Below are 25623 nucleotides of genomic sequence, written 5' to 3'. Positions count from 1 at the left end.
GCGGGGTATGCCTGTATAGCGCCATTCATGTACATAGCGCTTCACAGCAGTAATACACGTGACAATCATATAAATAACAAATAATACAAATAACAGGTCATGGGAATAAGTGTTTCAGACATAGAAGTAAGAGGAAGAGGAGTCCCTGCTCTGAAGAGCTTGCAATCTAATTGGTAATGACATAACAAAGAAATTGCAGAACGATATATTCTGCCTCTAAGGCCGCGCTTTTAGTCCCGGTGACGCGACGTCGGGTCAAAACAAATGTATTGAATCCGTCGAGTGCGCCTATAGTAGGAGCGACGCGACAGAGTGACGGCATGGTCGCGATCGCTGGAAGTCAATGAAAATGGATTTTTCAGCGTGACGTCAGCAGCCACGTGAGTGGTTCAGCCAATGAGGGCGAACCACTCATGGCCACGCCCCCCTGTCGCCTTGTCTCTGACACTATAAGCAAAAATCGCTGCTGCGACGGGTGACGTCGCCGTAGCAAGGACTACAAGGGGCGTAGCATAAAAAGTGAGCACATTGGATAAAGTAATACATCTGTGACGCATGCTAGTGTCTGATACTGTAGGAGGACAGAATCTGCATCTTGTAATAGAATTGGTACTGTGTGGCAATGTGTGTTGTTGCTTGTATTTGATTGGCCAAAGAAGGAGGTAAGTAAAGGTCAAATGTGGAAAAATACTGTGAACAACACTTTTGATACCAAGTTTGGGTACAAAAATGGAAGTAACGTCCAAGAATAAAATAATGAAAAAGCAGCTGCAGAAAAGGAGATTTTTGGTACTCTTAAAGGGACAGTCACATAAATACTTTCACTAATCCATATTTACATGATGACACCATATTCCCTTACAGAAAACCCCACTGTATCGGTGTGTCTTGTTTCCTATCCCTGTTTGGATTGTAAGCTCTGTGGGTCAAGGACTCTATACACATACCCATACAGTGAAAGAGGTTTTCAAATTCTGGGGAGGAAATCACCTTTATTTTTGAGACTAAAATATTCTCCAGTATGGGAAGGACAGGTTCGCAGAATATTAAATAGGAGCCATTGAACCCAAGTTATGTCTGTATCTCTGACCCGCTTATTCATCCTGTGTTTCGAAGATGAGTTACCTTTTCCAGTTCTGCGCTCAGATCGAGGGTAGCATTAATCTTCTCCCATACGCTGCTTGCCTGTGTTAGTAATGTGACATTATATGGCTTTGTTAAGGTTTATATTTGGTTGTGTAACCAGACATTTAAAAAGTTATGGTGAATAAATAAAAGTGACAAAGACCCTCCACCGTACAATTAATAGAGATCCCACGTGTGAGGCATTCGCATGTCTGCAACTCTGCCCTTCCACATTATCTCTTAGCATACCGTGCTAACACTGCAGCCAGGGATTCTGGGTAATGACAGGCAAATGAGGTCACAGTGTCACTTTTTACTTCATGTCCATTTTAACATGGATCCCCCTCTAAGCTTCTGCCTGCCGCATTACACAGCTTTTTAGCACAGCCTGGGTTACAGAAGTGCAGAGCCAGTAACCCTACTCATAGACAGCTTGTTTCAACCTTTTGGGTCACAGCAGTTTGTTTAATTTGCCTTGAAATGATGGTTAGCTCCGGGTTTGAACGCGGACCTCCGCTTCCCGTGGCGGCGCGGATGAGCCGGACGCGATTTTTGTGCTGTACCCATTTATCGTACATTCACAATGTTGCCCTGTGTTTTAGGATGCAACGCTCCTCCTGCATTTAAGTCTGATCCGTACCCCTCGCTTTGCTTCGGGCGGTCCTTTTCCCACCCCATTCATTTGCAAAATCCCTGTAACATGTCGTCATATTTTATGTTGCTGCTTGCAATCTTTGCAGCGGTCTTGGATATTTTGGTTGCGACCGAATGACCGCCGGCGTTTAGTTGTCACTTACCTCGCTGCCGGGACATCTCTCCGCCACCGCCAAGCTATTACCCCTTACCCAAAAAACCCTAATACTAACGCTACCCCTTACCCATATCCCCTACCCTAATAACCTTAACCCCTTTCCCTAAAAACCCCTAATCTTAACCCCTCAAACTAACGCTACTCCCAACCCCTTACCCTAATAACCTACCCTAAAAAACTAAACCAAATAAAACCTTAACCCCTTACATTAATCCCTTACCCTTAAAACCTTAACCCCTTACATTAATCCCCTACGCTTAAAACCTAACCCCTTACCCTGAAACCCCATCAGTTAATTTACCTTGGCGACCCGACCGGCGGCGGAGGGCCCCCACTGCGGCCAAATGTCCGATTTCCGTCTTTGCATCTCCCACCCAAAGCACAAGTGTCCACGTTCCCCCTCCTCTCCCCATTTAATTTAACCCTTCTCCTCCCAGGGAATCTCAAACAAAGTGTATTAGGGGATTTAAACCCCCCCCCCCCCCCCCATGCACCCCCCTAATGGAGGCATTACAGGCGCTCAGCATCGCTGTGGATTCCATAGAATTTGACGGCACATAAGAACCAGTCGGCCCACCTATGCTGCCCATTCCCCTCTCTGCCGTATAACACATCACAATATTACAGCAGTCCACGCTCTCGCTGCTCCGTTAAAAGGTATCCTAATCCTACTTTAGCCTACACGTCGGCAGAACAATACAGGTAGAACTAACTCTTACTCGTCACCCCTCCCTGGCATCTCTAATTCACGCACACTTACCTATGCGGCATCTCCCGCCATTGATAGGCTGCATGCGTGCTAACAATAATTTATGTTAACTTGACACATCCTTTTTCAGGTCCCGGATTACTGTGACGAGCGCGTCAAAAATAAAGGATCAATCAAGGTCTTCTAAGCTGCGTGAGAAGCTCGGCACAGCAGGGATTTGTTGGATCATGTTTTGAAGCTTGCTGTACAGTTTAAAGCGTAAGTAGCTCGCTGCGGTGCCGTATTGCATGGGTCTTGTTTCGGCTTTAACTTGCAATTCATTGTCCATTTGCTGTGTTTACAACTGTGCCCTTGGGAGTCACTGGGCATTGCAGAAGCTGCTTATCAGATGATTGCCTCTGGGGACTACTTGAGAGCTATCCACTCATGCAGTGCGCCAGCAAACATGTATACTAATAATAAACCCAAGAGCCAAGGTGGGAGTAATGGGGTTATCCTATTGAAGTTAATGGGGGCATATGCTGTATGCAAGAGACTCAGCTGGAATGTTAAGACTGTGATCCCACTGCAGACTCTTGGAACGCTGTTGTGCATAGGATGTTGCATATATGACTCTTTGACTGGTTTAACACTAAAAATAGTTTTACATTTCAAATGTTATGCTTGTTTTCTATGTGGTCATGCCCCTTTTCTTCCCAAGTATCCAGAGGAATAAGCCACCGCACTATGGATTACCACTTTTATAGGCTCTCGCCCACCACTAGTAGTGCTTGTAACACAGGTTCCGTTCTAAGGAAGCCAACGTGTGTCTCGGGGGAACAGCGCACGAGTGACCCATGTTACCCATATTGATGAGCATTCTCATGTAAGTGAAGCCTAACAATGGATATTTTGTGTTTCCAGCCAATGGCAGAGAGTGGCAGGTCTCCAGATCTTGCCAGCATGGGGGCAAGAAGCCCCTCTGGGGGCTCTAAGGTGAGCGAGTTCCTTGTGTAGCATTGGCTGCAATAAGGAAGGTGGCTGGCCTGGGCATTGCTGGAGATGGTTGATTTCTGCTCTGGTTCTCTAATCACATGCTTTGCTGCTTGCTGTGAATGCGATTATTCCAGGTGGCCTCAACCTCTTGCCAAAGCTGTTGGATGGGCGGCTCTCTTCCAACTATAGGTGTTGGGTCCTGCATAGTAAAAGAGGGTGATAGAGTATGTAAGGCCGGACACTGTACCAGAGGGATACAACCTGTCCTCAACCCCCCCCCCCCCACACACACCGCAACAGGTCAGGTTTTAAGAATATCCCAGCTTCAACTCAGGTGGCTCAGTCGAAGATGGACTGACAGGCAAAGAGACCAAGCCAAACGCACATGCACACGCACACACACACACACACACACACACACACACACACACACACACACACACACACACACACACACACACACACACACACACACACACACACACACACACACACACACACACGCGCACACACACACAGATTCAGTAGCATGACGAGCAGACAGATTTTGCCATTGTTGCACGATGCTGCATATTTCTGTACTTTCCTATATCCTCGCTGGTCCCAGTTTAATATGCAGTGAAACCGTCTTCCCATTGCCCGGGACGACTTTACTCATTCTATAGAGTAGCGCTTAATTCTTCCTGAGAAAGGTGAGGACCTGGGGAGGCCAATGCCAGTCCTCCAAGGGCCACCAACAGGTTAGGTTCTGAGGATAGCCCTGCTTCAGCACATGTGGCTGTCGGAGATGGAGCAGCCACCTGTGCTGGAGCAGGGATATCCTTGAAACCTGACCTGTTGGGGGGCTTGGGGACTGAAGTTGAGCGCCCCTGGTTTAGATCCACAGGGTAACTTCACTGCCTGTGTCCAAAGCTTTTGAACTTAATACGCAGAACTGAGTGACGTTATGGTGACTTCCGAAAAGTCTCATGGATTAGCAGATTTGGCCCTTGTCTGTGATTTCTGGATCACGTCATTTGATTTTTAAATCATTGAACACCTTCCAGTTACGGTTTCATAACAAATCATTGTGGACGACTTAAAACTCACTCCAATGACCTTACTGATGAGTGTCACTTACTGGCAAATCCGGCTCATATTTCACTCCAAATGAGTGAGACTGCCTTCCGATGAGAGAGGGCTCCCTCCAAATAACATGCACTCACTGAGTAAGATTTCCCATGAGTGGGGCTCACTCCAATTAAGTGACACTCGGCACCTGAGGAGGGGAATCTTCTGCAGTTCATTGCAGAACAACATGTTACAGCATGCTTTGCAATTACAACTATTTCAGTAGAGAAAGTGTTAATTCAGGGGTTCTCAACGCCAGTCCTCAAGACCCCCTCCCCTCCCCCCAACAGGTCAGGTTTTTAGGATATCCCAGCTTCAGCACAGGTGGCTAAATCAGTCCCTGCTTCAGCACAGGTGGCTCGATCCATCCCTGCTTCAGCACAGGTGGCTTAATCTGAGCCACCTGTGCTGAAGCTGGGATATCATGAAAACCTGACCTGTTTGGGGGGGGCTTGAGGACTGGAGATGAGCGCCCCCGTGTTAGAGAATGCCCTGCACCAACACAACCCTTATTGGCTGGTCCATAGTGCTGCCCATCAAGTAACAGTGGACGGAAAAAACTCTGTTAGTGTTTAAAGAGGGATTGAAGGAAGAGCGAGGAGTCCCCCTTGTAGTGTTTGGGGGGAGGGGGGAGGGCTGCACCAGTTTCTCTGTTGCTTTATTGTACCATCTTCTATTTGTGGCATGTTCGGAGCAGCATGAATATATAACAAGCCCCCAGAAAACCGAGGAGACACTGCAAGCGGGAGCTCGCTGATGGATCGTCCTATTCAGCGGGCTTGGGGAAGAGGGCTGAGGATGGAATACTAATGTGTGTTCATGCTGCACTCCACAAATCCATGTTCACCCTGATTACTACACGCACAAGGTCCCCGCACATGCTGTCAGCGCTAAATCACGATGGAAGGGATCTACGGAACAAGTTAGAACACCAATAATTGGATTATCAGTCCATTGTTAACTCGTGTCACCTCCGATCATTGTGATTAATGGGTTCCAACAGTAACGGGGTTAAAAAAAAAAATATGGCTTATTCCTCCAAATGGTAATCTGAGTCCCAGATCAAGAATGTTAATGCCAATATTTTAATGGTGAATGTAGTTCTTGTTCCTTGGAAGTGCCTTCTCATGTCTTCTAAGAGGGAGATGGACTATTCTGCTTGTGCATGACCAATCTCTTAAAGCTGTGAGCACCTGATTACTATACGCTACCATGAAAACATTCGCCTTGCTGTAATTATCACGCTGCTTTTCCGTAGGAAAGAGGTTGAGCTTGGCTGCACAGCCATGGCAGACAGTCTGTCTTGTGTGCACCCAGCTCAATCGAACTCCTTGATCTATCGCCTCTTCTTTGATTCAGTTTGCATGCAGGAGAGGTTTGTGAGTGTGTGAAACACACTGTTCGCTTTGATTTTGCTTCCTTTGAGAATCTGCTGTAACAAGCATACATAGACCCAAGTAGCTGGACGGGATATAATTGAGAATCGTTTCATCCTGCTGCACCAGTTTCCCTTGAAACCAGATGTCTCGAGATTGCCTTTTATTAAAAAATGATTTCATTTTTAAGTGTTTCAAATCGGTCTCTACTGTGTAGGGGAAAAAAACACCATATTGTAGACCAGTCCTGCTGGTTGTGATAGTGGAATTGCTGCGTATTTAAGCCACACACACACAAACCGGTATTCTTCCAAATCCAGGGGGAGCGTAGGAGAGATTAAACCAATAGTTACATTTCTCCTATGCTCCCCCTGGATTTGGAAGAATACTTGCATAACTTTAGGACCATCGAAGACCGTCCCTACCAGAGGGTCAGAGCAGGGAGTTACAACCTCACATTTAATTGTTATCACAGTTTGTGCTCGCTTATTGCACTGTATATTATATAGCCACAACAATATTTTTTGTCACTTGAATCACTACACATTGGTTGTAGGAGCGAGCGCCTAAATTCTTTTCACCTTATTGTTTGCACAAGAAAGTCATATGGAACATGAATCTCTGGGTATCAGGGTAACTCGCACTGACCCTCACTGTGTGGAGTGGGTGTTTTGAAGCTTTCGCAGTTAAATGGTGCACACATGCTGGTGGATATTTGAATGTCTGTGTATCATGCTGTTGTGTTCCAGTCTTGGTTTGAGCTGTAGTTAGAGGAGAAATCCACCCTAACAAACCTAATCCCTTTTACAGGATTGCAACTGCAGGGTCCTCCAGAGTTTAATCGCACTATTCTCACCTCTGGGGGACCCCCTGGCGCCCAAAATACTTGGTGGTGAAGTTACCTGCGTTACTTGATTTGTTAAGAAATTGGAGGATTTAGCTGGCCATCCAATAGAAAGCCACAATTGATGATGTAACTTCCATTTGGCAATAGATTTGGCATCCATTTTGTCTCCCCATGGAGCGGTTTCTACCCAGCAGCTTCATCACTAAGTATCTCAGGAACCAAGGAATGAGGGGACCCATAGAGCTGAAAATAGAGACATTTGGCACAGGGGGACGCCCTGTTTATATGGGGGATAAAAAAACAACAGAGTAGGAGGAATTGTTCCTTTAACCCAGGGGTGCCCAAACTTACCTACATGCACCCCCGTCTCCCCTCCGGCTCGCGCCCCCTTCCCTGCACAGCTCCGGCGTCAAATGACCCCGCTGCGTCATTTGCCGCCGGTTGCCATGGAGACGCGTCGCTGGGACTCCAGGTAAGTGAAAAGTTACAGAGGCCTCGGCGATTCCCGGCATTTATTTTAAATGCATTTGGGGAAGCGTGGGGCCCCCTTTACAGCCGCGCCCCCCACTTTGCGCACTGCTGCTTTAACCTACACTAACCATAGAAACTTGCAATAAATATATCAAGCTTGGTTGACCTGTGTCTAACACGGACACCTGTTGTAGGGTTTTGTAGCGATTCCGTAGAATCAGAAAACGATCGTCCGTCGCACACATTCAATGAAGATCGCTTAAAAAAAAAGGTTTAACTTCTCATGTTGGCAGAGAAAAATAATAGTACAGTACAAGGTTTTGGGGGGGGGCCCTTCGTCTGGCCCCGCCACCCCTCCGGAACGCAGGGTACAGGTAGGTTTGTTAGTGCTGCTGTGCAGCACAGGTGCAGGTATCCCAATAAACGCTGCTTGGTTGAGGTGCTGGAGATTTTAGGAGCGCGTGTGTAGATACTGCAGGGGTTACGGCTGCGCAAATGAAGCTGTTTTTATTACAATGGCACTGGAAGACCCCATGCAAAACCAGTGTTTCATGAGCATACAAAAACATCAGCAGGGTTGAGACATGACGCACAGAGTGAGTTACGGTGAGTAAGAAAAGTGAGACAACCCCACCACGGTGCAGTGTACAGCAAATAAAAATACCACGTGTGAGCACATTCGCATGTCTGACAGGTCTTCACAACCCTGCCTTTCCCCATAATCTCTTAGCATACCGTGCTTCCACTGCAGCCAGGGATTCTGGGTAATGACATGCAAATGAGCACACAGTGCCACCTTTCGCTTATTATCCATTTTAACATGGAACCCTATAAGCTTCTGGCTGCCGCATTAGGGCGCACTTATCGTGCCGGCGACGCGACGTCGCCCGAAAACAAATGCATTGTCGCCGCCGCGTGCACTTATAGTAAGCGCAATGGCGACAAAGCGACGGGGCGACGCGATTTTCGGAAGCCGGGAATATTTGGTTTTTCTGGGGCTGTCGCCTCGTGTGACAGCCCCTGAACCAATCAACGCCTTGGTCGGCCACGACGCCACCGCAAAGTTTTTCCGGGACAGCCTGGGTTACAGAAGTGCGCGGTCAGCAAACACAAAAAAACACAACTGTTTTTTTTGGCGCTGGTTTAAATGGATTTGCAGTTTGAAGATCAGCAGGAAGGTCCCCCCAAAAACCCGTGATTATAAATGGCAATGATGGCTGTGGGCCAAAGTGCTGAAGTCTTTATCTCTGTTTAAACAATGATGTGATCGCACAGTTGACCGGGGCTTGGAATGGAAAACAGGAAACTGCAGAAGATAGTGCCTCGCGTGACAACGTGTGTGCGTTTTAAACCAGGGGTGGGCAAATCCAGTTCTCGGGCCACCAACAGGTCAGGTTTTCAGGATATCCCTGCTTCAGCACAGGTGGTTCAGTCAAAGACTGAGCCACTGGTTGAGCCACCTGTGCTGATGTTGGGACTGATTGAGCTACCTGTGCGCTGGGATATCCTGAAAACCTGACCTGTTGTTGGCCCTTGAGGACTGGAGTTGCCCACCTCTTGTTTAAATCAACATATGGAAATCGCCCCCTTTTGTACCAGGCGCATTGAGTCACAGAACAATGTTGGGGAGAGCTGCCGATCGGGCTTTTTTTTTAATACCGTATGACCTAGTGTTTTATCTGCTCTTGTTCCTTCTATCCGCAAAGTCTTCCCAGGGGAAGAGTAGATACTCCGAGGAGGGCAATGACGATTCCCTGAACTTGGAGGACGAAGTGTTTAAACCCACGATGACTTCATTTAAGTACGAGAACGTTGAGGACCTCTACGAGCTGCTGGAGAAGCTGGGCAGGTGAGGACCAAGAACTCCGGGGCTAGAACCCGCTGTGGGTTCAACTCCATCTTTAGCTACTTAGCATGGTATTGGGTAAATCCATTTCTTTCCCTCTGCCTCAGTGTCATTTCTGGCCTCTCCCGTTTAGAGATTGCACAATAGTTTGTAGCATTTCTGTGTTGTTTTGTTTTTAAGAGAATCCGTGTGTGTGTGTGTGTGTGTGTGTGTGTGTGTGTGTGTGTGTGTGTGTGTGTGTGTGTGTGTGTGTGTGTGTGTGTGTGTGTGTGTGTGTGTGCAGATACACTCACCAGAACACCTTCCTACTGTCTCTGTACGTTCTTCCTACTTACCAATTAGATTGTAAGCTCTTCGGGGCAGCGACTCCTGATCCTAATGTTACTTTTATGTCTGAAGCGCTTCTGCTCATTGATGTATTATTTGTTATTTATATTATTATGTCACGTGTATTACTGCTGTGAAGCGCTATGTACATTAATGGCACTATATAGATATACATACATACATATTGAAGCAGGGGGTCTTCGGAGTTTAACCCCCATTAATTTCAGCTCCTGGGACCCCCTACTTCTGGAAATACTTACCTCCGTAGTAGGTGCTGGTAGCTGCTCCAGGATTCACATTATGGCGTATTTTCACAGGTCCTGCGCCCTGCGGGCCAATAGGAAGCTGTGACGTCACCCGGTGCGGCTTCCTATTGGCCCATGTGACGCGGGCGCTTTAAACTGCACCCCCCTTCGGAGGCAAGAATTTCTGGAATCAGGGGGTCCCCACTGCCGAAATGAATGGGGTTTCACTCCGGAGACCCCCTGCTTCAATCCTATGTAAAAAAAAAAACGAAACTGAACCAAACAAACGGCCTGGATTGGGCCTTTAAAACGGAGGGGTAGAAGTATTACAAGAAAAAGCAAACATTGACACCAAATAAATCTACAACATTGGATACAAAGTTAGGTGGGGGCTCGGCAAGTCCGTTTACAGTTCCACCCCCACTATAAAGCAAAAGACTGTACATATCAACACTTCCCAAATAACTTGATTGATCCTGATGAAGGGGCAAGTTTGTCCCGAAAAACGGCTTTCTTCTAACCTCCTTTAGTATAGCCTAACGCTGGGGGAGTCGCTTACTGGGTACGGAGCGGGAGGGAGGAGGAGTTCAGTGGTAATCTCGCTGCTTTTTGAAGTGGATGAGACCGGTCCGTATGTTCGCTCTGGTTGTGACCCTGGGCAAGTCGCTCTGTCTCTCGGCGGTTGTTCTGTGCGGGAACACGTTGTGCCTGGAAAGTTCTGCCTACGTGGTCAGGGCTACATTATAAACACAATAATAATGTAACAAAGTGCTGCTAATTTGTACATTAAGTTCCTTCCAAGGAGAGGCGCAGGGGAGAGGGAGAAGGCAGGAAAGACATGCCACATCTGGATCTTAAAGATGCAGACCAAGCAATATCCTACGTGCGTTTTTTTTTTTAATAACTCAGTTCTGTACTATGAGAAACTACTTGTAGCACTTTTTTTTAAACAAATCTGAATGAAATTTTTTATGTATTATAATGAAACAAACGTTTTTTGTTTCTATAGCAACGATTTACAAAGTCACATCCCCTTCCTCTTCTGAAACAGGCTCTGGCATCCCCCTTTTTTGAGCCCTGCCCTCTCTCTAGCAGTGCACCAATTGTATCTACTGACTGCCTGGTCACATTATCTTCCCCACAGAAATTTGCATCTTTGGTCCTCTTCTGCTGCACGGACGGCCATTTAGTGCACCCCCGAGCCGAATCTTCGCCGATTGATCAGGCTAATTGCTTATCATTGTGTGGATTGTATTGAAACACATGATAAAGGGGGAAAATGTTTAAATAAAGAATGCAACATATTTCTAGTATTTAAAAAAATGATGTGCTACATTATAGAAATAGTGTAGAGGGGGGCCGTGTGATGTGGAGAGGGACACTGTGTGTACTGGTTCCATTAATGCCCCAGAGGTAAAATAATATTTTATTTGAATGTTGAGCTCACAGTATACATCCTTTGGTTTATCTGGCTAGATGCCCCTGTGTTGTTAAACTCCTTAACATTCATTGCATGCTAAAAAATCTGAATAATTTATTAACCACTAAATTATTTAATGACTACAACTGTGCCTAAAGCTTCATTGTAATGGAGGAAAAAATAATAATATAATATACTACATTTAGATAGACTATGAGACTCAAACACAATACTGAAATACAGTGTATTGAGTAACAAAAGCGCATTATGAGAAGATATCAATTCTAGAAAAGGTATTTTTGGTATTTAAAATCCAAACGCCTATTACGAACAACACAAGATCCCCCTTCTAATCAGAACACTGAGACTGTCCAGCTCTGATTTTCTTGCACATTTTAATGGCATTTCAGATGTTAAGAGGAAAAGTCAATACATCGAGTTAGTAATGTATACTAAGGCATTTATGGGGGGCTATAACCCCCTCTGCGGCCAGACGATTCTGTAAGGTGTTGCAGATTCTCTGGCAGTGATGTGCTCTGGTCTTGTTTTTCCATATAACCGATCTAAAGAAATACCATTTAATTGTTGTAGAGGTGACAGGCAGCAGCGACTGGGCTCTGTGGGACTCCTTGTCATGGAACTTAAGCTGATCAGCTGGGATCTTCAGCAGGTTTGCAGATGACCGCTCTCAGCTCCGCTCTATACAAGGGAACCTCTACCTACAATAATGTCCTTGGTCCTGCCTCTGTGTGCTTGTTCCATCACACCCTGACTGCATCTGCTCAGTTTTAAACTGGGTTGCTCAGTTGAAGGTGCTTTTGAGAGGTCAAGACCAGTGTTTCTCAGCCTGCTCCTCCGGACACCCCAGCCGGGCCATGTTTTAGTGATAGCCAGCTGATCACACATTCACATATAGTGGAAATAGAAACATGTGCTTGGTGTTTCATTGATTATTCCTAAAACCTGGTCTGGCTGAGCTGTCCCAAGGAAAAGATTGGTGTAGGATGACCCAACTTTGGTAAATACATCCGCGTGTTTATTTTCCAGAAGAGGGTCCCAAATTTCAACTGCTACTTTTGTCACAGGGTAAATGGCCGTGGCACTGAGCAGTGCGATTCCATAACACACCTGTCACGGCTTGGTAAATATGGCCCTTTCAATTGTAAGACGTCTTTTGGCGTAACCCTGCTTGGTATATGGGATCCTTCGTGGCCCGAACACTTGAATGGGACCATAATGAGTCTTCAAGCCTTATGGAGTAGCAGTTCTTGGTAAATATGGCTCTCTGTTTGCAACTAGTTGTCTTTTTAAGATTAAATAACTAGGCATTTCACTTGTTGTTCTACGCGATATTTATTCCAGGTGCTAACAGGAACATCACCCTCCCGTAGCATTGTCCTTCATCTAATGCATAGAAACTGGCAGCATCTTGACTTCCTCTTCCAATTTCTGCTCCTGTCTCCTACAGTGGTCACTTTGGCGAGGTGAGGAAATGCCTGGAGAAAAGCACAGGGACCTTCTACGCCGGCAAATTCATCAAGACGCGGAAGTGTAAAAGTAGCCGGATGGGGTTGGACCGCGAACAGGTGGAGAGGGAGGTCTTCATCCTACAGCAGCTGGAGCACCCCAACATCATGAGACTGCATGACGTCTTCGCCAGCAAAGCCGAGACGGTGCTGATGCTGGAGCTGTGAGTGCGGAACCAGGCTCGGTCATAGACCTTCTAAGGCAGGGGCGCCCAATAGATTGTCAGGCAGCTTCACGAGCAAGAAAAGTAGCAGCTCCAGTCATTCTGTGTCTGCATGTAAAGTTACGGTGCGATAGGTCACACGAGGATTAACCATTTTGCTGCCAGAGGGGGCAGAAACACATTGCTCTGCTCGTCCCTCTGGTAGTGAGGGGGTTAGAGAAGCATTCAGCCCAGAGTTTAAAGATACAGTACACAGTAAGTGATGCTGAGTAAGAGAGTTACAAAGACTCTCCACTGTCCTAGAATTTAAAAAAAAACTTAGAAGCCCAGTCACATGTCTGAGACAGGTCTACAACACTGTCTTTCCCTATTATCATACAATACTTCTACTGCAGCTAGGGATTCTGGGTAATAACATGCAGATGAGCATGCATGCGTCACTTTTTGCTTCTTCTCCATTTATAACATGGACACCTATAAGCGTATGCTTGCTGTATTACACAGCTTATTCAGCACAGCTAAAGAAGTGCATGGTCAGCAAACCTACTCCCAGACAGCTGTTGCGACCCTTTTGGTTCACTTCCATGTGTGGGTGGTCTTGTATGTTTTGTCTGGGTTTAGCGCCTTTTGGAGAAGTAATGCATTATAAGCTTCTTTGGGGGCCTGAGATTGTCCTCATAATTTAGCATGTGCATTTTAAGGGCAGGGTCCCAAAGATGAAATGGTACTTTAGGGTCTACATAGGATTCCAGCCTGGTCTCAAAACAACTTCTTTGAGCGCCGTGGCGATTGGGTAAGGTTAGATGAATGTGGAATACATTAGCATATGGTTTTTGCTGTAACTCTTTCTTAATGGAGGGGCCCAGAAGACAGACGTGCGCAGTTTGCAGTTCTGTGCTGTTATTAAATTCCAGCTGTGCATTCCAAGGGGGAGTGTATTTCCAAATGAAGGACAGTTACGCAATGGACAAGCCAGCATCTGCACAGAGAGTCCTTGGCCCATTATGAAGTCCAATAAGTAGGCAGGGTGGGTGTTTGTTTACACAGCTGGACGCTGTTTGGGTGACCTATATGTATTTGTTACTTATACAGATTCTGTATATTTTACAGTGGAAAATAACTCCTTGTCACATTCTGAAGATACTTTTCTCTATCGACATATTCCAACTCTTCAAAATAATGTTTCTTTTAGTGCCCGGTCAGTACAAATAGCTCTCCATAAAGTACACAAGGAAGACCACAAATTCCTAATATGAGCTTCCTTTTTTTAATTTATATCCTCTGTGAATCTCTGCCCTGCAGAGCTTGCAATCACATACAGCAAAGACCACAACTTTCATGCACTCGAGTTTCCTGGACCTATTAGTGAAGCGTTATAAAATCTATAGACACTCATTATTTTGAAGCCATATTAATGTATATGTCCTGTAAAGACTCGCTGTACAGAGCAGGGGGGGGGGGGGTAAATTACCATAATTATTAACATGTTGGTCTTGAGCACACAAGATTGTGGGGTTGATTCCTAAATTGGCATCTTACGATCCATGTGATCTTGAGTAAAACTCTTTGTCCTATATTCACAAAGCAGTGAATCACCTTACAGCCCATTCCATCGAGCGGGTCGTTGGGTGTCTTCCAGTGCTGGAAGGTTCCTTATGGAATAACACTGGCATTGGCACAGCACATACTTGAGAACAAGCTGTATGTCCCAATGGATAATCCCTTGTAAGCCAAATCAGAGGGGTTCGAGGATGGACGACCCCTAGCGCATTCTTGTTTTTGGTCCCCAATTTCCCATCACCACCAGTTAATGTGGGTGACCATGCTGCTGGCCTCTAAGTGCTGTCCCCCGTTGTGTGTGTGCAGGATCAGAGGAGGTGAGCTCTTTGACTTCATTGCAGAGAAGGAGGCCGTTTCCGAGGCTGAGGCCATTGAGTTCCTGGAGCAGATACTGAAAGGAGCGGCCTACATGCACGCCCGGCACATCGCTCACTTTGACCTGAAGGTACCACATCCCAGAGACCTCATGTACGGCATCAGTCACCTGCATACCAGCTGCTGTGTATCCAGTTTCTCCTATTGTGTGCAAACTTCTAGTAGCTGTATAAGACACAGGTTCATTGCAGGTTATGACGCCTCTGACCCCCTGCATTACAAGAGAGCCCTTTCTGGGAGCAAAGGGGTAAATGGATTAGCATGATAATTCTTTATTGGTTATATTTGTACACAAAGTCCCTTCTTTAGAAGACACATTATACTTGTGCAATCTTCAAATCTCATGTACAAGTCGCAGGTATCAAGATCTTTTATGTTGGTTCATTAAAAGATATGGAAACTTGCAGGGAATATACAGTACCACCGACATCTTCAACATATTTCCCTGGTTCCCCATGACAACATGTATGGTGTGATGGCCAATTTTTTCCATTCTGATTTTTCTTCTTCTTTACAACCAATGGATAAAGTGTCGGAGGCCACAAGTTTGGTATGTCCTTGGGTAGTGCTACCTAAATGCACCAAAAAGTGGCCGAGTAGCTGCCACCCTTGGGTTACACTGCCACCTGGTGCTCACAAAGCACTGTGACCGATTTTCTTGAAGCTGCAGTGTAAAGAGAACAACCCTAGTACATCTAGCACAGTGTTTTTCAACAGGGTTTCCTAGGAACCCTCTGGTTCCTCCGGCCTCCCTAAAGGGTTCCCTGCAATATTCAGGTAATTTGAAAATAGTACCAAAAACAGAAGAATGTACGATGCATCTGATCTCAGACGCGCTATTAGAGACGGTTGGGGTTCCTTACAATGCATCTGATCTCAGAGGCGCTATTAGAGAGCGTTGGGGTTCCTTACAATGCATCTGATCTCAGACGTGCTATTAGAGAGCGTTGGGGTTCCTTACAATGCATCTGATCTCAGACGTGCTATTAGAGAGCGTTGGGGTTCCTTACAATGCATCTGATCTCAGGCGCGCTATTAGAGGGTTGGGGTTCCTTACAATGCATCTGATCTGAGACGCGCTATTAGAGGGTTGGGGTTCCTTACAATGCATCTGATCTCTGACGCGCTATTAGAGAGCGTTGGGGTTCCTTACAATGCATCTGATCTCTGACGCGCTATTAGAGAGCGTCGGGGTTCCTTACAATGTATCTCATCTCAGACGCGCTATTAGAGAGGGTTGGGGTTCCTTACAATGTATCTCATCTCAGACACATTATTAGAGAGGGTTGGGGTTCCTTACAATGCATTTGATCACAGATGCGCTATTAGAAAGGGTTGGGGTGTGTTACAATGCACCTGATCACAGACGCGCTGCTAGAGAGGGTTGGGGTTCCTCCACATTTCACATAGGGTTCCTTCACCCAAAAAAGGTTGGAAACCACTGGTCTAGCACAAGACAAGAGTTAACAAAACACCAGCGTACGGTTTAGAAAGATGCTGCAGTGAAGAAAAACTTACCATCATTCACCGCAAGTTCTCTAACATCTGTAACAGATTATGTTGTCCGTGGCAATGTCACTCCCTCTATTTGGTAAGCCAGGACATTGCTGAGAACATTTCACACTTGGCGGTGATCTAACGCCAGCACTCCTTTCTGAACGCACCTCTCTTACCAGAGTCTCTTATCCATCCCATTCTTCATATTAATTCCAGGATTATGAATGATAATAATTTTTTTTAGTGTATAGGTGTTGGTCCCTTATTTCATATGAAAATAAAAATGAGCTGTCCTGTATTTGGACACACTGGCCAGTAAAAAATTAGAGGTAATACTGGACATGTATGTGTCCGGTATTACCTCTCTGGACATAGTTACCTGACTGTCTTTGGGGGCTGCGGGTTTTCCCCGATCAGGGAGAGAGCATCTTGAGTGTGTGTCTCGAGCGTGTCGTACCTTTGACCATTGTGTCCAGTGATTTTGGATAAGCCACCTGGCAACACAAGGTATACAGGGTACAAGTTTTCACATGTGAATCCTGAAGAAGAACCTATTGAGGGTCCAATGGATTTTGGGTGTGCATTAAAACATCTGCCCGGAATACAGGGAGCTAGTGAACAGGCATGATCCACATGTTCATATCCCCAAGAAAATAGACATGAAGGGAAGGGTGACACGGTGTGCTCATTTGCATGTCGTTTCCCAGAATCCCTAGCTGCAGTGGAAGCACTGTATGCTAAGAGATCGTGGGGAATGGCAGGGTTGCGGCCCTGTCTGAGACATGCGAATGTGCTCACAGGTGGTTGTTCTATTTGCCATATTGTAATTTATATAAGTATAGTAATAAATACAAAAAGGAACTTCTTACCTTTCTCTTGTGTTTCCATTCCCTCACCCCAAAGCCTGAAAACATTATGCTGCTGGAAAAAGATGTGCCAAACCCCAAGATTAAGATCATTGACTTTGGCTTGGCCCAGAAGATGGAGGACGGAGCTGTATTTAAAAGCTTGTGTGGGACTCCCCAGTACATTGGTATGATGGTTCTTATTACTTCCTGTTACTCCGGTATATAATAGTGCTAAACCCTTTGCTGGCACCATGTCACACAATAGCACGGTCATTGGTGATATTCCGGTTGTACCAAGTAGAGAATAACTAAAGGGGTCACCTGCACCCCTATAATCCAGTGACATTTATACTGTAATGGGAAGTTTAACTCTGGTGCTCACAGCAGAGCGAATCCTCGCCAGGACTCCCCAGAAAATCCATAGAATAAAAGTGAAAATTGTTGGACAATCAAAAAAAAAATAATAATGTTTATTACACGTGAGCCGTACAAATAGTCCATAATTTTGGTTGAAAAACAGTCTTCCCCTTAAGGGTTTATACTTTCTCAGTGCCCAGCACGCTTCTCTTTTACCTTAGAATGGGAATCATGGAAAAATGTGGGGGTTTAATAAAGTTTATCTTAAATTATTTCATTTTTTTTTTTTTTTAGGGCCAGAGGTAATAAACTATGAACAGCTGAGCTCAGCAACAGATATGTGGTAAGGCCTGTGTGCTGCATACAAGCTAAACACTGCACCTAGTCTGCATACAGACCTGCCATGATAAACACCTTCACCCTTCGTATAGAATTCTTATACATGTCATAGTTCACTCGCCCTAATTATAGCCCCGCTGTTTGAAAAGTGTTCAGCAGTCTTTATCTGCGTGTGCTAGTCCAGCTGGAACCGCAAGAACCATTTCCATGATCTTGCAGCAACAGATACTGGGATGTGTAACTAATCTTGCTGCTGTCGTCTCACAACACCGGGATGGGATAGGAGAAGTTTGACATGTCACATGCTTTACAATGACACCCTTCCATCCCCGATTTGTTTAGCTATTATAAACCCGTTATTTAGATATGTGTGTACCTGCAACACCTCCAAAATCATCAGGTTATGTTCTTTAACCTTTAAAGACAGTGCGAGTTTAACTTTATACAACATTTTCAGAGTTTTAATGATTCAATTGTCTTATTTATTTTGGCATTCTGTAGGAGTATCGGCGTCATCACCTACATCCTGTGAGTAAAATATTTGACCTTTGATCACTTGGGGGATGACCCTACCCGTACTCGTAGCTTGGGGTCTAGGATTAGGCTAGCAAAATGGTGGCCCTTAGCCTACAATATGCTGTCATATCTACGTCAAATGTGAGAGGTCTGGGATGATGAACCTGTTCCTTTTGAGACAGGATAGAAAATGATTGCTGGGCATACATAGGCATTCATGAGATCCACTTTGGCTACTGTACGATTTGATATTGTGCTTTTTATGTTACACTATAAAACTCTGAAATAACCATTAATTCATGAAGAGACTGCGTTGTATTGTACATCGCTGTAGGTCTGGCCCTACTGAGACACCGTAGGTCAGGGGTGCTCCAGGCCTCAAAAAAAAACAAAAAAACTCCAGGCCTCATACCCCCCCAACAGGCCAAGTATTGAGGATATCCAGTGGCGGATTTTCCATTAGGCCCGATAGCTTTGGGCCTAGGGTGGCAAAAATGTCAGCCCCCCCTATACAGATGCCGCACTATTGGGCCTGGTAGGAAAGCACTTGCCTGTGGCTGCCACCTCCTTGCTGCCGCCCTCCTACCGAATCGCAGCGTCAAATGGGACGGCGCACGGCATCTCGTTGTCATGGCAACGTGACATCGCGACATCAAATTACGACATGACTGTGGCGACGCCGGCGGCATCATTTGACACTGCGGTTCGGAAGGAGGGCGGGTAGCAAGGAGGCAGCAACCTGTCTTGTTGGGTGGGGGAGTGGGTGGAGGGTTGAGGACTGGTTGAGCACCATTGCTGTAGGTTATTGCAGGACCGTGCTCATATGGGGCAGTGGGAGATGTAATACTCCGCCAGCTAAGCTTGTCCTCTCGATCACTGCAGGCTCAGCGGCATGTCACCTTTCCAAGGCGAGACGGACGCAGAGACACTGACGAATGTTGTGTCCGGGAACTACGAGTTTGACGACCGCAGCTTTAAACAGACCAGCGACATGGCCAAAGACTTTATACGGCAGCTGCTGGTGAAAGAGCCAAAGTAATGCCCAGTGCAGGAGTTTAGTAATGGACTACAACTTTGCAATGCGTTGTAGGTCCCTCTGCTAGGGATGTGGGATGGATACAGAGTTTGACGTATTGAAATCTGTACGTTTATAACAAAAATATACATTTCCATAAATGTCACAACAGCCTTAGTTTGTTCGACTTTTGGGGGCTTATGCGATACCCACCAAAATTGACTTTTTTTAAAACAAAATTTCCCATTGGAGCCAATAGAGAATGTCACCCAAAGATGTCTCGATGGTCTTCTTGGATAGATCTAGAACACGCCCTCTAGTGGTTCTAGAGAGGAATTTAAGGCTGTGAAATGTTGACTAAGTCCACCAATGGCTGTTCATTTTACAAAAATGGTAAGATTAGTTTGGATGTTGTTAATTGAATTAATATCTTTTGTCTTTTTATTTGTCCAGGGACAGAATGACAGCTATAGAATGCCTGATACACCCCTGGATCAAGGTCAGACATGTATCAGTTGATTAGTTAGAGGTGTGTGTGTGTATGCATGCATGTTTGTATATATATATATGTGTGTGTGTGTGTGTAATATATATATTACTGTGTGTGTGTGTGTGTGTGTGTATATATATATATATATGTGTGTGTGTATGTATGTGTATATATATATATATATATATATATGTATGTATGTATGTGTATATATATATATGTATATGTAGCCCTGTTTCCTAGTGAACACAGACTGCTACCATTTGCTGTATGACCTGTAGGCTCACAGGGCCTGAGCCTCCGCCACGGAGAGCCTGGGGCATGCGTAATAATAGATAATACCTGATACTTGGTGCAGCGCCTCCACCTGCGACAGCTCCCGCCAGAGGGGGAGTGGTTCTTCGCAGGACACTTATGTACATCAACACACACACAACAATATAACCAACCAAATTACTTTACTAGCATGAACCGGGTTTGCGTGGTTCTTACGTATCAACAGGTGTCCCTCCCTAGAGGAGACACTATCTACTGCGTCTTGCAGGACGCTAACTTTCCTCCTCCACCGGGTGATCCCACCCCGTGTCCAGTTCCCCCAGTCCAATATATCCTCAAGTGAGATACTGAGCCTATATGTGTGATTGCGCAGCCACTGTGTCCTGAATAAGTGGTGATATTGTTGGTGCACTTGTGGTTTACCTGTCGGGCACTCCAGTACCCGGGCCTGCAAGGGTCTTCACAAAGGATCAGTGGGGCCGAGGTGACGTCGGCAGTAGGCGTCCGGGGCGATCCCACCCAGACGCACGGTAGCAGGGTCTGAGCCCAGACCTCCTGCTGAATAGGCAATGTCTCTGTTAACGATCACGTACACACTAAGGGAACCGGAACCTGTATAGGGCCAGTCTCTAGCTCTGCTCCACACTACTGGGGCTCAGGGCCTAACTGGGCCTGGGGTATAAGGCCTAGGAAGGGGCTGACTGCCTCCCTACACTGGAGCTCCGTCTCCTTCCTCCTCCCGCTAGCTCTGACCAACGTGTGCGCCCTTCAACCCCTTTTTCCCCCTTCCTCACGCCTGATTGGTTCTCGCGCGTCACGGGGTTCCGCGGGGTTGCTGGGACTTGTAGTTCCCTGAGCTCCCTCCCTATCAGAGCTCTCCTCCTTTTGCGGGCTTTCGCAACTATGCCCGTGTATGCGCAACCTCCTGCCTCGCCGGTCCTGCGCCAACCTCCAACATGGCGCCGCCCTCTACGCGGAACCTCCGATATATCGGAGCGTTCCCTGCACTGCGACAATCTCCCACCCCACAACAACAATGGTGGCCGAGGGGAGCCCGGCTACGTGTGTGTGTATGTATATATATGTATGTATATATGTGTGTGTGCGTGTGTGCGTGCGTGTGTGTGTGTGTGTGTGTGTGTGTGTATGAGCTGTCCAGATGTGAGAAAATCGCAGGTTCAAAACGCCTACATAAAACCACCTCGCCCTTGTGTTGCATGCGATAGAGTAGTAGTGTCATCTTCAACCATCACTTCTGTTTCCCCCCCCCCCCCCCTGTAAACCGAAGCTCCAACTTTTTAAATTTAAAATAAGATCTGTTTTCAAAGTCCTCTCTTGTTCTTGGAACATACATGTAAGTTTGGCACAAACTTATTTTGAAAATGCATCTAAGAGGGTTTGTTCCAGTCTTGCAACGAAGCATAATACAGCTATGTTTGATGCCACTTCAGCCAGTGGATAAAAATAAGGGATGAATAATTTTTGTGTCACAGGCTTTTCAGCAGCTTTGAGAATAAGGACACTGGGGATTTACTAGAAAGTGTTAGAAAAGGAATCCTGTTACGTGTGGGAGATGTACTGTAGGCACCATTTATCATGAAACCTATTGGAGATATTGTCCTGTAGCGCACTTTTTACACGTGTTGGCAAACTTTTGCGAATGTCATCCTTTTTGTTTTTGCCGAAACATTTGCTTCGATCCAAAAGTTTGTAACAAACGTCAATGGGCCGTGCATGTTGGGTTCATTTTCATTACTTTCGAAATTCGATCAAAAAATTAAAAAATAAATAATATATATATACAGTATATTGTTTTTAACGTTGCTGGGTTTTTGTTTAACCACTTTAAAAAAGCAAGTTTTGAACAATTTGGCATGTTTTTCTAAAACCTTTATTCGATCCAAATCTATCGTGATTTTTTTTGAACATTTTGGTCAAAACTGCGGCCACGCTAATCTCCGTTATTCTGATTTCTTTTTTCCTTCGCTCCCAGCCTCTGAACAGGAAGCAGGCTGTCAACAGGAGCCGCTCCTCCATCAACATGAAAAACTTCAAGAGGTTTAACGCTAAACGGAAGTGGAAGGTGAGTCCTAACAGAAGCTGCACCCTTTTTGCGAAATGAGGGTAGTGGATGCAGGGAAAAGCTTTGCAGCAGTGGGTGGTACAGTGGACAAATAAAAAAAGAAATGCTGGGAATAGACCTCAAGGGTCTTATTAATAGAATAAAGACCGAGAATAATTATGCAGTCTCCAACGGTGGTCGTCTTTTGGCAAATCGTAAGGTTTGGTGACCGGGGATAGAACAAGATGGCTGCCATTAGGATTGCCTATGATGTGTTCCAAAGTGGACATAAACCAGATATATTTGAAATAACCATGGATGATTTAAAATAAAATACATGTGAGCTTAATTTTCTATACCATTGTTGGACGTAGCGGAGTTGTTACATCTGCAGTGGATTGCCTGTGTGCTATTTGAATGTCTTCTTGTGTTTCTCCTCAGCTCTCCTATAACATGGTGTCTGCCTGTAACAGACTGTGCCGCATGAAGCTGCTTTGCAGCCCGATGAAGAAGGACGAGAACCTGGTCAGTCCCGGGGCGGGAAACCGCTTTCCCCTATAACCGCACACGGTCAGATCTTATAGCCATGAACATACCAAAGACAGTTGTGACTGTGTATGTACCCCTTGCCAGGGCCAAACCCGGCGTTTGCAAACTCCCATGGACCACCAGTGGTACCCACAGACTTGTTAATGGGGGTCCCTGAGGCCTTTCAAAATACACTATAGAAAATGCAGTCACTAAAAGCTTGAATTATAATTGTGTGTGTGTTCCCGATGGGAACCGAAACGTTGATGTAATTAATAAAGGCCTTTGGTTATTTCCACAATGATGAGACGTGCTTGCTGCATTTGTTGTGACGTTTACACGACCGTGTGCTGGTGATTTTTACGTACACCCCAATGTTCACTGGATTCTGCAGCGTTGTGAGGGCGTTCTCCTCCTATTTTATGTAGAAGTGGTCCACAATATTGGAAGGTTTGAAACCGCATGGCCTAACCAAGTCAGGTGGCTCTATGCCCGACCGCTCAGTGTAGACCATGGCCCTGGTTCAAAATGCGGTGAAGACTTCTACCCAGTGCTGGAGAAGACTTCAGGTCCATTCTGAGTAGTTGGGTGTCCCAGCTCCAGGTTTTCATCCATGGAAAGTGGTCACGCCGACTTCTAACAGAGACTTTTTCTTGTTTGGCCCTTTCAGAGGCAGTGCGAAAGCGACCAGGAAGATGAGAAAAGCAAACCCGCGACACTCTTACGCAGACGCTTGAGCAGCTGCTCTTGACCGAAATTGGCGTCCCCCGTTCTCAAGCATGCACAGCCCTTCCCAACCCTGGAGAGTGAGGGCCCAGGCTCCAAGATGGGCCCCCCAAAAAACGTGCCCAACGAAGATGCCCTGCTGCTGGAGAGCATCGGGAGGCAGCACTTTGGGGAGGGGGGGGCCTCCAGTCTGTGTAGCCCACCATATACTGCTGTGCTTGCATGTGAATGCAGCAGGTCACAGAGCACATGTGGAGAGTTCCTTTGTCCGCCGCATGGCTTAACCTCTTCACTGCCGGGGGGCGTCCTGCCACCGTCCTCTTTCATCTCCGGCAGACTACTAAGCGTGTCTTGAATTCTGAAACACGGACAGGTTGTTACGTGGCGAGTGCTTTTACTTTATCATAACTACAAATATATATGATGTCGGACTGCACGTTTAAAAACTTTTCAGGGGGCTGTTTATCCGATTGGAAGTGGCGAGGCGTAAAAAATATATTGGGGGGTACAGCCCAGTCATTAAATCCTATTATTGGCAGCCGGGAATTCAGAAGAAAATTCAGTGCCTCCATCATTCTTGACATATATTTTTTTTTTTATTATAATTTTGATCCCCTTTGTCTGAAACCCAAATATTCAAAGTTATTTTTATGTGATAGCTGCATTACCGTCATGGTAAAAGTTCCATTTTAAAACAAATATCCGGAGTCTGTCTCTTCATTATCGAAAAGCAGTGAAGTCGAAAATAAGCATAGATTTTGTGTGGGCCACATATAAGATGGCTGGGTCATCATCATCATAGATATTGAGTTAAAGGAATATAGAGTCAGCCGTAAACAAATATGTAACCGAGTTTAAAACCCAGATTTTGGACACTTTTTTTGTTTTGTTTGTTTCTTTGGAAATTAAGCCATTTTTATTTTTGGGGCCTCAATGGGGGAATGTCAATCATTGGTTGTCTTTACACTTACCCCCACCCTGTTGTCAGAAAGCCGGTAAAGGGGAGGGAGGAGGGGGTGTGCCTGTCCGTACTCTTGTTGAACACCAAGGACAAGACTAGTGGTTTTCCACAGGGGTTCCTAACCCTTGGGTTCCCCAGGCATCCCTAATGGGCTCCCTGCAATTTTCAGGACATTTGAAAATGGTACCAAATACAGAAGAATTTACAATGCATCCGATCTCAGACACGTAATTAGAGAGGGTTGGGGTTCCTTACAATGCATCTGATCTCGGACGCATTATTAGAAAGGGTTGGGGTTCCTTACAATGCATCTGATCTCAGTCACGCTATTAGAGAGGGTTGGGGTTCCTTACAATGCATCTGATCTCAGACACGCTATTAGAGAGGGTTGGGGATCCTTACAATGCATCTGATCTCAGACGCGCTATTAGAGAGGGTTGGGGTTCCTTACACTGCATCTGATCTCAGACGCGCTATTAGAGAGGGTTGGGGTTCCTTACAATGCATCTGATCTCAGACGCGCTATTAGAGAGGGTTGCAGTTACACAGAATTTCACAATATAATTATAGGGTTCCTTAACCAAAATAAGGTTGGAAACCCCTGATATACACCATTGGACTAGACAGTGGCATCAGACAAAGGAAGAGACTGAAGAAATCAAATTCCTCCCAGTCTCAGCTCATTATATTTACAAACTAGTGATTTTAAAATACTTATAGGTGTCAGATTTTGGTACTAAAGGATCAGAGCACCCAGATGTGGCCCTTTAAACACCTGTCATTAGCTCAAGACGGGATTGCCTTATTAATAGCTATTCATGTTTGAATCGTTTTCCCATTGTGCAGTGAAATGGTCCAGTATTGGTGTAACAGTGTTTGTCACTTTTTTTTTTTGTTCTACAAGGCACCCCAATCTAGATTATTTAATTGCTGGGGAACCCTGTCATTTTATCAATGATCACATTTACTTAAGTTCCAATAAATCTGGGTAGAAACTGAAAATATGAATTTACAATATAATTTTACAGCAAATGTTAGTGTTAAAATTACAGTTTGTTAGGGTACTTAATTTAAAAATGTGGGTATCCTATACATTTTAAATGAAATAAAAATGTTTGTAT

General features: G+C 45.6%; 1 protein-coding gene across 6 annotated transcripts in view; it reads left to right on the top strand.

Moving 5' to 3' along the window:
* Positions 1-24240, top strand: part of LOC142498969 (death-associated protein kinase 2-like) — a 60963-nt gene extending 36723 nt beyond the window's left edge. For 5 of the 6 annotated variants that reach the window (XM_075607670.1, XM_075607667.1, XM_075607668.1 and 2 more), the window contains 13 exons: positions 2776-2903; positions 3549-3620; positions 9131-9273; positions 12731-12952; positions 14819-14957; positions 17288-17417; positions 17884-17932; positions 18430-18456; positions 19327-19479; positions 19913-19958; positions 22219-22308; positions 22729-22812; positions 23486-24240. In XM_075607670.1, the coding sequence (XP_075463785.1) occupies positions 3552-3620; positions 9131-9273; positions 12731-12952; positions 14819-14957; positions 17288-17417; positions 17884-17932; positions 18430-18456; positions 19327-19479; positions 19913-19958; positions 22219-22308; positions 22729-22812; positions 23486-23566 (1233 nt within the window). In that variant the 5' untranslated portion in view covers positions 2776-2903; positions 3549-3551 and the 3' untranslated portion in view covers positions 23567-24240. The remainder of the gene's footprint in view (positions 1-2775; positions 2904-3548; positions 3621-9130; positions 9274-12730; positions 12953-14818; positions 14958-17287; positions 17418-17883; positions 17933-18429; positions 18457-19326; positions 19480-19912; positions 19959-22218; positions 22309-22728; positions 22813-23485) is intronic. The other variant, XM_075607672.1, reaches the window with a different exon arrangement.
* The last annotated feature ends 1383 nt before the right edge of the window (positions 24241-25623 follow it).

This window comes from Ascaphus truei, chromosome 7, assembly GCF_040206685.1.
Source record: "Ascaphus truei isolate aAscTru1 chromosome 7, aAscTru1.hap1, whole genome shotgun sequence".
Classification (NCBI taxonomy): domain Eukaryota; kingdom Metazoa; phylum Chordata; class Amphibia; order Anura; family Ascaphidae; genus Ascaphus; species Ascaphus truei.
The sequence above is the reverse complement of the archived record's forward strand: the minus strand, read 5'-3'. Positions and strand labels throughout refer to the sequence as shown.